We start from the raw sequence: 12,601 nt of genomic DNA on the forward strand, positions 1-12,601 counted from the left end.
AGGAAATATGGAGACGGTCGCAGGAGTCTGAGGACAGGGCACCACTGGCAAGAGCTCTTGTCGGCGACAGGAGATAGCGTAGGGCAAGTCCAGTAGGCCAGAGCTACGCTGTCGTTGAAGATTGGCGATGGAGATGGCGTAGGGCCAGCCCAGTTGGCCAGAGCTACGCTGACGTCGCAGATCGCGAGGGCACAACCAGTCGGCACGGAATCTAGCGAGCGAGACGTTTGCTGTTGTCGAGCCACGTCCATTCTTGAGAGCGGTACGGACATCCGAAGGTCCTCTTCGGGAAACGACCATGCTGCTTCATCGGCGTGGTCATTGTCTGCAATTCCGCAATGGCTTGGCAGCCACTTAAAATGTTGTATCCGCTTTCGACTGCTTAGCGGTAGTCTCGCCTTATTTCTAAGGGCCACGTTGTGTTTGAAGACGTCCATATTTTTTGTACTAACCGTATTTATATCTTGGTAATAAGTTGCCTTTATTGTATGCATATTAGTAACTCCCTGTAGGTCCCTACGTGGGAGACGCCCGCTACGCGCTGAGCTCGTCCTGCAAGCCTGAAATAATGTTTTTTTCATTTCATTCCATTAGAGCTCTTTGTGCGTTATATTTGAAATTTTGTGTATTGCTTGGTCTAACTGTATTGTAATATTTTAGTATTAGACTTTCTGTTTTGTATGTAAAATGAGTGTCCTCCTTTCAAGAATCGAATTGTGACCAGCAGTATGGTATAATAAATAAATAAATAAATAAATAAATAAATAAATAAATAAATAAATAAATAAATAATACACGCCAGCTGCTGCTGAAATATATGACGCAAAAGCCACTATAGTGTTTGTAAGGCTGACCTCTAGTGTCATTGCTTATGACCATTGATTAGTTGACTGCCGAAGTATTGATTTCACCGCACCTTTTTGTGTCGCAAGTGGTTGGGTTTCTTGGGTGTGGCATTCACGAAAGCATACTCTTATTTCATAGGAATGACCAACAGTGTGGTTTGAAACCTATATGCGGCTTTGAGGAGACCATTGAACACATCCTACGTCCGCTGCCTGTTCTACCAGTCTCAGTGACGTGTTCTTGGAGTCAAACTCGATCATCTTGATGCAAGACCGTCATCCGAAAAGAAGCGGCATACACAAGGCCTCGAAAGCCCTACTGAGCTACCTGAAGGCGATCGGACTTCACGACCATTTGTGGACTACCAGCGTGAATTCGCGTAGTACGTGTTTCAACAGTTCATTTCCTTTCCTTTCTTTCTCTTGGTCTCTCTTCTCTATCTTATCTAAGATCCCTCCCCACGTGTAGGGCAGCCAAGCTTAACCACTCTGCCTTTCTCCTTCGTTCCTCGCTCTTTCCCTCTCTGCCTTTCACGTGGTTTTGCGCTGTCTTCGGGATTAGCTCATCTTTGTCCACGCGATGACTTTTGAGATAACGTTGTCAAGTGAGATCGTAATGACAGCTCACAAATTTAGATTACCAGTGGCTCTACATGAAGTTATCGAGCCGTAATCCTGATCACGTGATCTTTATTTTGAATTTTCGCATCACTCGTGTCGACACCAACGCCACCGATGCCGACGTTCACTTTCAGCATTTGGTGAAGCATCTATAGACAAATTCCACCAGACTTACGTCATAAATATGCGGTGGCGCTGTCTTGGCAGGCAAAAGACGCTCTGCCTACCTCAGTTTCTGCTGGGTTTTCAATGGTACATTGGGTGTTCTCACTCGAGCAACGAGAAAAAAAAAAAAAAAAAAAAACGGTATGCCGACGAGCTGCGTCGCAGTTGGATTCGAGTCGCGTCTCACAACTTATATTTTGTTTGTTGGCGCACATCGCAGCATTCAGTGTTTTTGGCATTCGCAACGCTTATGGCGTCTCGCAACGTCGTTTTGTTGGCGCACATCACAGCCCTCAGCGCTTATGGCGGAAGTTACGCGTGGACGTGGCTATAATTTTACCCATAATGTCGACGTCGGCCTACCAGTGTTTACAAACATGGAATGGTTCTATAAGACTTTACTGAAAAAACACGATAACATTTTCAAAAATTTGTAACCAGCAAAGCACGTGAATGCCATTTTCGGGACGGCGGTCTGGGCGCGAGGGCTGAAATCGCGCGCATGCGAACGGCGTCAGCCGCGCAGGTGTGCCATCGGAGTGGGCGCGTGCCTCCCGCCGCGAGCCATGCGTCATCAACATCGGCGCTTGGGTTTCGGCCGCGGAAAAGAGGGTGGCGGCGGTTTTTTTGCGACCAATTGAACACCTGGCCGATACTCGCGCGAAGGCGGACAGCTGTCCTCCAATCAATTGGTCTTTGACCATTACACGGGCGACCGCTCATGATCGCTCACCTATCCCCCTCGTTTCCCCCCGCATCGCCGGACAAATGGGAGCAATTAAAGGCCGCCAGCCCAGTCGTCGATGAAGTAGCGTGCGCTCGTAGGAACGTCGCTCGCAATCAGTGATATCGGTATTGTGCTCGTTTAAGCCACACGGTGCGCGGAGGTGCTCGCCTATCTTGGACGATGTAGGCAAAGTCTATTAATTTTATTGTGGTCAAATTATTCCTACCGTTATTTTATCCGCATTCTGTGACAGGGTGCACATATACAAACAATGCAGAAGCTTGGGAGAAGAGGGATACTTTAGGAGATCGAATCGGCAAGCCGTCTTGTCTCCTTCAAGGTAGCCACTTGTCTTCAAGTTGTCTTGAAGCCAATTTAAAGTACATGCCCTATTGCATGTACATGCCCTATTGCAGCCGAAAAAGTATGAGCCAATTCTGAAGGCAGTGGATACGCTTTATTCAAACAACTGCAGTGTGTTTCCATCATTATCTACCAACAGTCTGTAGTACTGGCTACCATTGGCTAAAGTCAACTACTGTTGACTAAATAACAGATAATGTTTGGGGAATGAATAATAATGCTTTGTAGTCTTTTTATGAAGTGTCTAGCAATTGTAGAACGATGGTACACACTGGTTACATTGAATATGATTGGGTATCAGCGCTTATAACACCAAAATTGTCTTCAGTCAGTTTCAATTGGATGGCTGTGTAGCCGGCCAATTTTTCAAAGTAACCTAAGCAAGGGCTTTGTGTAACGGCACGTACCCGGCAGCGGTAGCTTTGTTGCTATGGAGATTCCATTGCAATGTACGTTCGATCAATATAGCGGCGGCTCAATTCCCATGTGAACGGAGTGTAAAAAAATTTCAAAAAAAAAAACAAGAAAGTGGTTAGTTCAAAAACAAGAAAGTTGTTTATTGCAAAGCTCGAGGGTGCAAGTTCGATGCCTGGTCATAGAGGCTACGTTCTGATGGGGGCGTGGTGCTAAGAAGACCCACTTGGGTGTCCATGTATTGGAGACTGCGGATTAATCACACCATGGTTTTGGTATGCAAAACCTTGGCAATTAAATATAGATGTATTATTATTATTATTATTATTATTATTATTATTATTATTATTATTATTATTATTATTATTATTATTATTATTATTACGCAATCTCAAGCGCACAACGTGAAGTGGAATGAGTTGATCACTCACTATAGCCATGCAAAACAGGCAGACTGCGTAGCAAAGCATAATAAGAGACAATTCCCTACTGATACCGGTTGGATATGCACCAATTGGAAGCTTGAAGCTTGTTTCCTCATGACGTCACGTGAACAGACTTCTAGCGCCGTGAATTGTGCCGAAATGTCGGGAAACGCCAAGAGAAAATAATTCACTTCTATTTTACATTTTACTAGGTTGTTTAGGGGCCGTTTGAGGAACTCCCAGGGGGTCACTAGTGCAGAACTGCCCACCAGCTTTGTTTGAACAAATTGATCTTTAGTGCCTTTAATTGTAACAAAGGAGTACGACAGAAAAGAGCACCGGAGGACAAGCGCAATCTAACAACTGGTTTATTTTTAAAGACTTTTGGTCTGTCTGTCTGTCTGTCTGTCTGTCTGTCTGTCTGTCTGTCTGTCTGTCTGTCTGTCTGTCTGTCTGTCTGTCTGTCTGTCTGTCCACTTCTCTGTTTGTCCGCCCTTAACGGTATCCTAAACGACACCAAGTGACCAAAAGATGCTCCACACGGCCGACCCTATCCGCAGCGCCCACTAATATTTCTCAAGGTTCAGCGTTCATACTTGTGGGATCGTCAATTAGAAATTAATTATTGCGCATATCTGAAGTACTGTGACAACACGTCAATATTATGCATGTGTATTTTTACTATAGAAGACATACGTAAGTAACTTTAAGGATCGTAGCCTTTATAACGCTGCGCCATGGCCATGCAACGCTTGCACGAAACGGCAAGTGTTTCCAACGCTTTGATAAGACGACACGGTGGTGGAACCTACCCTGGTTCTACACCTTATTACCGCACAGACGGGCACGCACGGTGTGTGCCCCGTTTTCCAGGATAACTGCCAGATGGCGCTCATGTCTCACGTGTGACGTGGCTTGATGCGCTCCTTTGCCTCCGCTGCACGCTCGAGGCACTCTAACGCAGCGCCTTCACAATACCATTAACCGATTTTCTTGCGCAGGACATCAAATAAACGTTTTGTTCACTCTTTCCAGACGCAAGAGTCTTTCGACGACATTTGCGGTGTAACATGCTGATACGGGGCCAGTTTTTTTACACAGAAAATGCTTTCGTACCCAACAAGATCTGCGCGATCTCGTCAAAGAACACATCATTCCGCATATGGCGATAACGTGTGATCACAATGCCTCAGATAAGCACGTCCAAAACAACGGAATACATTGAAGGCACATCTACCAACAATTCAGAAGAAAACACCACAAAGAAATCGCCAGTCACAGCAAAAGCTGGAAAAGCGGCCTTTTACAGCTATTTCTAAGAACTCTTAGGGTAATTGCTACAAGCATACTAGCATAGAACCCACTACTCCATAAATATGCATAATTTTGGTTTAGTAGGCTGGCATTCGCGATGCTATACTTTGTCATTCTTCGCAGAAACGTACCTACGGAGCAGAAACCTGGATGCTTACAAAGAGGGTTCAGCTTCAATTGAGGACGACACAGCGAGCAATGGAAAGGAAAATGATAAGTGTAACCTCAAGAGACAAGAAAAGAGCGGAATGGGTCAGGGAAAAAAATCCGGACTAAGGATATCATAGTTAAAATCAAGAAGAAATGAAAATGAGCCGGGCACGTAGAGCGCCGGCATGATAACCAGTGGTCATTAAGGGTGACTGACTGGATTCCCACAGAAGGCACAAGCACGAGGGAGAGACAGATTACTAAGTGGGCTGATGAAATTGTGAATTTCGCAGGTGTAACGTGGCAGAAGAAAGAACAAGACTGGATTGATGGGCGGATCATGGGAGAAGCATTTGCCCTGCAGTGGGTGTAGTCAGGCTGCTGCTGCTACTGATGATGATGATGTCCAGCCGCAGTTGACCATGCATTGTCAGGAATGTGGGTGCAGACATCACCCTAGTAGCGCGGACATTTTCAAACACCAAAGTCAAAACCACGAGCGAAATTGTGGAAGCCCATTGAATTGTTTGAAGTAAAATAAAAGCGTGTCAGCCATCCTTTAATTGTCTTATTAGATAAAGAAATTTCACTCCTGACATAATATATGTAGCGACGTTTTTTTTTCAGTTGTTTGATATGGAAGTATTCTTGCAGCATGGTATGGATGTACCTCTGATTCATTCTGTGAATTGTTGGGCATGTGGTGATCGGTAGCATTGAGGTCAGAAGTGATTGCTATATGTATTAATGATGTGTTCGAGATCATGCAGATCATGTTGGGGACTTGTGCCAATGTTTTTTTTTTCTTCAAAAGTAAATCAGTTGTTAGGCTGCGCTTTCCCATGTGCATTCTTTTCTTTCGTTTTTGCCATACGCAAAGGTGTTCAAAGTGTCACTTGTATTCCGAAGCCTCCCATTACGGCATGCTTCATTCTCACATCGTCTTACACGCTCGTAAATATTATGGAAGTAAGTTTAATTCTATCATACAATAGAAGTTCATGCTACATTGTAACAGAATAGGGAGCTGACGAATTCTCGTTCTTTTGTTGGAATACCTAGCTTCCTACCTCGAACGATGAAGTTAAATTCAGGAGTGTAGATTGATCAGGAAACAATAGAGTCTTCCTAGTTGTTATCGATTGTAAAGTAACCATAGAATTTGCACTTAGCTTAAGTAGTATGCTGAAAAGGTTGTTTTGCTTGAACTGGATTATGCTTACAGTCTTTAAGGAATACAAGTCTGACGCACACGCAGGTCTTTGTGGGATTTTAAGTGTTGAAGCACACGGAAGTACTCCATGTAATTTTAAAAGAGGCTTCATTCATGGGTTTTGCTAAATGTTGACTGCCTGTTGACTGCACAAGCATTATTCCTCACATAATGGACATCCACAAACTACCAAAGGGCGGTCGCAGCGCAGCTGTTATCAGACACTTCTTTAAAAGCAGTTGTTCGTAGATTACTCCACTCAACATTTTCAGTTCATACTAACACGCCTCGAAGATAGACGACCGATAGCGTTGGTGGTCTGCCGCTGTGGTTCAGTAGATATGGTGTTCGGCTGCTGGCCAGGAGGCCACGCGTTTGATCTCGGCCACAGCGGTCGCATTTCGACAGAGGTTAAATGATGGTGGTCCACTGGTTGTGCGATTTCAGTGCGCGTCAAGGAACACCAGGTAGTCGGATCATGTTGTCGTTTTTGTATGTAAAAACCGCGATAATAAAAATTGCTGTAGAAATTTAATGAACGACTGAAATGTCTTAAGATCAACGAACTATAGCACGCCCATAAAATTTTTGTTTTATAAGTTTACTTCTTTACAATGATTTGCATTGCCTGACAGACTAGTGGATACAAAGTTTTGTCAAGAAAGTCTCAGGATGTTTTAAAATTACAGGAACGTGGAACATAAAATTAAAGTAAAATGTAGTTCATTCTCTTGTTCTGCAGAATACCAATTCAATTTTATGAGAACCTGGAACTTGTAACGAACCTTCCTTTGGTTGGGGCTAAAGAAATAACAACCATAGACTTTGTGATGGGCTCGGTTCGATGCCATCTTCGGCAATTCGGTTAATAAACTTCAAGAACAGAGATGACTTAACTGATGTCCTGTATTTTCATGTACTAACAAAACTTGAAATAAAGGATGATGATGTTTCTTAAAAGTGTGTTCCAAAAGAAGAAGGACAGCGCTTGTGCTCGTTGTCTTTATTGTATAGATATTCATCACTTTCACGCTGATCATGAATAACCTCAATATTTTTGTGGCTTCTCTTTGGGTGCATGATAAACCCGTCTGTACAATTTTCAGACAAAATATCAGCCTTCTTGAAGAGGGAAAGCGCACCGTTGTGATAGAGATGAGCTTTCAGTAGAGGCGAAAATTTCTAATAAGAATAATTTGTTGGTATATTTATAACACTTATCATTAGTTTATTTATGTGCATGTTTTAACACTCTATGTTGGGCTTTAAGGTGTGTGAAAAACTATACCAAGAGATGACACAACTGCGCGTTGCCTAGCAACCACCCGACACAACTTCGTCTAACGCGCGCAACGGAACTATTCGGCCAACGTGCGCCATCTTTCTCCTCTTCGTCATCTTTGGCTTTGCTACCCAAACACGTGCGCCCTGTACGCGTGCTCCAGTTGCAGCCGATTTGACCGGTGTGGAATGCAATAACTCAAATGCGCGAGACGACGAGTACAGAGAAATATTTATTTGACAAAAATTGGGCGATCCTTAAGCTTCGCCTTAAAGGGTTGAAGGCGACAGCGATATCCTGTCTCTAGTACGTACTTCAACCACTTAGTGCATACATTTATAGCGTAACGTTACTCGAGAAGTTTAATTTGCGGATTACTACAATGTAATTGATAAAGTTGGAAGTGGCTTGCGTCAGTGAAGCTTTCGTATATAGCAGCATTCCATGAAATGGGTAGCGTGCTCTAAACCTTGAGCTCGCGAAATCTTTTCGAACTAGATAACATTTCATTTGCATTTTTTAGATATTTTAATCACGAACTAGGTGATAATGTTTCGTTCACAACCGACTACGCCGACACCAACGCCAACGCCAGAATTTCTGCGAACCGAGCTCTTTCACGCTCTATTATTATTATATAACTAAACTTATTTGTATGTTTCCTGGATAATGTTTCAGCGCTCAAATCTTTTTGTGGTATATTACATGAGATCGCAGCTCAACGCTTTAGTATAACACTTGTCTAGAGTTGGTGTAAACTTTATTCTCGAAAACAGAGCATACCACCATGTATTGTTATAACTTATCACTTTATCTTATTTATCGCAATTCCAGTCTCCTCAGCAACCACTTTATTATTATCCGAGCCTTAAAACTGCGTTAAAATCTTTATTCGTATAAATAAGCAGTGAATTTTCCCCGGTAAAAGACCATGAAAGTTTTGACAACTTTAATGTTTTATCCTTGCTTTATCTTAAGAGGAAAGCGCATATGCGCGTCCACTCGTCGCTACTACAGAGAATTCCGCTGAGGGCTTATTCGTGTATAAACTAATTCTACCAAAGCTGTTTCTAAAAGCAAAGCGCAATCTTTAGTTAGGATGCCGTTTTGAAAAACGAATACGTGCATCAGACTTTTGTATTAGCACTGTTCACTTACCACTGCGAAATTACTCATAGCCAGATTTTGTAAAGAGAACATCTAAAGAATTAAAGTGTCAGAAATTAAGACCATACGCAAATCGCGATTATTATGATGATGACTTGCACTGCTCACATGGCTTGCAAATTTTCGCTAAAAATATTTTAATGCTTATCGAGCACATATCTTAGAAATATTACCGACAATAATCGTAGGTGTAAGGCTCAAGAGGTCGCAGTAGTTTTCATTATACATGGACCGTGAGTAAAATATCACCTAAATATAAGCATTTATAGACTCTTCTAGAAACTGTTTCATTTTCTTTTATTATTAAAAATGCGTTTCTATGCCTATAAGCGGTCTTACAACAGCAAAAATATAAAAGTTTTCAATAAGCGTTTAACAATGTTTTTTGTGTATCTGGATTATTTCATTTTCTCATTCGCAAAAAGAAAAAAAAACTAACTATTTTAAGTAATACGCACCACGCAATTCAGCAATATCAATGAGCCCACCTGAATTTCAAACTTGTATGCCACAGTCAACTGTCCTTTAAATTTTTCCTAGATTGTACTCTTTATGCTTATTTGTTTCAGATTGTTTCTTTTTTTTTTGACACTTCAAATCATTAGCTTCAGACTTAATGTGGACTTCGCTACCTGTTGCTTCTCTGCATCACGTGTGTAAAGAAGGCTTCGCCGTTAAAACACACAGTGTGCAGAGAAGCTACCAAGCAGGACGCTGTTGCACCGCGTGGAGTTCATCGATATTTAATACCACGACTGCTTTGTCACCAAACAAACACAGTTCACTGGCATACTTTTTACAAGTATATTATATAACGTTTAACTTGACGAGATACTAGTTGCTTCCATTGCGGTGTTGTCACTACAACGTGAACCTTACTTTTGTCCTAATTGCAACGACACCGTCTCGAACTTTTTCGAAGCAGTCAAGATATTCAACAGACCTATAAAAATGAATATGTACGTATAAAGACACTTCTGATAGTTTATACATTCAGTTTTATTTAAAGACAGAGTTGAGACATCAGTGAACTGTGGCAATTCGAGATTAACAACGTGAACGACTTCACGCTGAGCTTGACCGGCTCCATGATCTGAGTTTTTCGATGGTTAACACCCGTAACGTAGCGTTTGTCCGCCGAAGCTCTTCGAAATTATAAACGTGGCAAATGTATAGGCAGACATTGACTAGCCTGCTTGTTAAACTCACAGAACATCGGCAAGGCGGCTGGATTCAAGGCGAAATCCGTCAGACTTCGACAGAAGAGCGCTGGCTCCAGAGCCGGAAACATGGCTGGCAGGAAGGGCCGAAACAGCTGGGGTCCCATGACGGGCGCCTGAGCAGGTGAGGCCTCGACCGGTGAACAGGGTTTCTCTGAAGCACCGGGAACTGGTGTGAATGCCGACGGTCTACCACCGGACGATGTCTTGGCCTCCAAGGTCCCGGACTCCTCAGTGGCCTCCGAGTCACCCTGCTTCATTCCGTCCCCGTTCCAACAACGCGACTCATCTGTACGCACAGCCGTGCCCACCTTTTTCAGCTCGGTCAAAGGTTTTCGCCACTTATTACGCTTCCTCTCGTCGCTTATTACGAACACCCGTTCAAATTAGATCGACGTTGCCGCGATTGAACCAGCGACGGCAGCGCGGGAGCGGCGGGGCCGCTAAAAGATGCGGTAAAGAGCAACAAAATTGTGCAAAGAAGAGCAAACAGAGCGAAAACGCTGAACGGAGAAGGCGGCTGTGAGTACGAGCGGCGCCTCCCATTGGATGGCACCGGAACCCACGTGATCATTTTGGAGCTTTGTATCACTTCTGGGTGGCCGGCGCACGTTCTCATTGGCTGCTCGGGGTTCGCACCGTTCTCGCGCTCCTCACCATCCGAATCGCGTGCGGCGAGGAAATCACCAGCCCCCTCCCCCCTGAACTGGCGCGCCGGGTCTGCTACTTTGCGCCGTGAAATTGCGGGGCGTCGTCTGAGGCTCAGGCGACAGACAGCCACAACGAAGCCCCGCGCTCTCGCAGTTGGGAAGTGAGGGAAAGGTGGGGGTGTGTGCTCGCGTTTCTTTAATGATATGTATATTGCCCAGAGCGGCGCGAAAAGCCCGAGGAGCAGCATAAAAGGTTCGGTCGAGTTCAGAATTAAGATATTCCGAGAAGGGGGCACTTGCCGCTGTCGACGGGCCGCCAGGCATGTGCCGCACTCGGGGTGTGATGGGGGCGGGACGGATCGTTTGGGGGTTATTTGGGAAACAGCCCGCTTTTGCCTCTGTACCCACAACTACACCGGTAGTGCGTTGCCGTATTTCTGCTCTCTTCTAAGCTCACCACCACTGTAAGGAGGAAGTGAATATGCCCCCCCCCCCCCGACATTCGCACGAGCAGCACACGTGAACGAGAGCCTCGTATGTTGAGAATGAAGATTTTCAGCGCGACCACTATAGCATTTACTCTCGAAAGCTACGCATTAGAATAATGTGTTTCGTGAATTGCAGATTAAGACAGCTGCTGCGATGCTGCGCGGACTCGGCAGTGAGCAGCGAAAAATGAAACGACAGCGAGACGTCTTTGTTTTAGCAGCCTTTACCCCCCCTCTTGTTCTGTCTTTTGTTTTGCGCAATCGATTTCGCGTTTTTACTTTCCTTTCCCTCGATAACCTCAGACTCAAGGAGGATACTTGATGCGCAGGTCTTGAAATCTCTGTGTGGGTCGCAAGTATGTGATTTACATTTCGAGTGAGAATATGCTTTCGCTTCAAATTGGGGCTCGTTAATACAACTTGTTTTTTTATGTGGTTTCGTTTTCACATAAACTGAGAAGTTAAAAGAGTGGGGTTGTGCGCTATTATCAGTTTATTATCACTGGAAAAAAAGTTTAAAGGTGCGTTACGCAATGCTGGATTGTTCGAACCTGGATTGCGTGTGCCTGAAAAAAATCTAGGGTACTTTGTAAAGTTCATCTGCTTCGGTACCACTTTTCAGGCTGCACATTGCGACTTCCTTCGCAATAAATATCTCGAAATTCAAGCACAAATTTATAATAGTAATAATATATGAGGTTTTACGTCCCGAAACCAAAATGTCATTATGAGAGACGCCGTAGTGGAAGGCTACGGAATTTAGTTCATCTGGTGTTTTTTAACGAGGGCTGACATCGCACAGTAGACGGGCCTCCACCATGTCGCCTCCACCAGGGTCGAACCCGGGACTTTGAGATGAGCAGCGCAGCCGAGTAGTCCCTGTTCCACCAAGGTGGAGGACAAGAGCACAAATGAGGCAGCTATTGGAGTGTGCGCCTCGACTGAATTGCATGTATGAAATTCTGAGCGGAAGCCCTTTACAGATAGTTTTGTTTGCAGATAATTTGCTTCGTTTAGATAATTTTTGTTCATATCGGATTACAGTTTTTGTTGATTTTTTTTATGTTCCTCGCGTAGCCATCGGCATTTTGTTTGGCTACGTTAAAGGTAGACTTGCCTGCGCACCCTCTAGGCATTCCGTTGCCGTCGACGGGTTCCCCCTGGGAAACGGAACAGTGAGCTCAGCAACGCCGACAGCAAGTCCACCAAACTGTATTTCGTGAACAGTGATAATTGCGACTTGTTCACAGCCTTAAACTAAAACGAAGGCTTCGGTGTACCTCACCACCTTCCACCACTATGAACTATGAAGCCCAAACGCGACTCCAACAAACTATACGCCACCTTATTTTTTTTCCCTTTACGCCATCGGAAAACCTAAGGTTCCTAAATTGACAGCTCATCTTAAGAAAGCTCAAGTCTCTGGTGCCAAACGACATTAAGGATGTACAAGTCAATCCCCACAAGAATGCGTGGCCATGGACGTTATGCACCCAGCTGGCTCTGACCAGGGTCGCATAGCACGATGGTATCAAGGTATAGGCCTATACATTCCAC

At 44.2% G+C, this 12,601-nt stretch overlaps 2 protein-coding genes across 2 annotated transcripts in view; one reads left to right on the forward strand and one right to left on the reverse strand.

The window, feature by feature from the left end:
- Positions 1-10,166, reverse strand: part of LOC142813971 (uncharacterized) — a 70,638-nt gene extending 60,472 nt beyond the window's left edge. The window contains exon 1 of the mRNA XM_075891936.1: positions 9,896-10,166. Within this exon, the coding sequence (XP_075748051.1) occupies positions 9,896-10,166 (271 nt within the window). The remainder of the gene's footprint in view (positions 1-9,895) is intronic.
- The window catches only part of LOC119171412 (kunitz-type serine protease inhibitor PPTI-like), a 122,622-nt gene that overhangs the window by 60,973 nt on the left and 49,048 nt on the right, over positions 1-12,601 (forward strand). The window lies entirely within an intron of this gene.

Source organism: Rhipicephalus microplus, chromosome 4 (genome assembly GCF_043290135.1).
Source record: "Rhipicephalus microplus isolate Deutch F79 chromosome 4, USDA_Rmic, whole genome shotgun sequence".
NCBI lineage: Eukaryota > Metazoa > Arthropoda > Arachnida > Ixodida > Ixodidae > Rhipicephalus > Rhipicephalus microplus.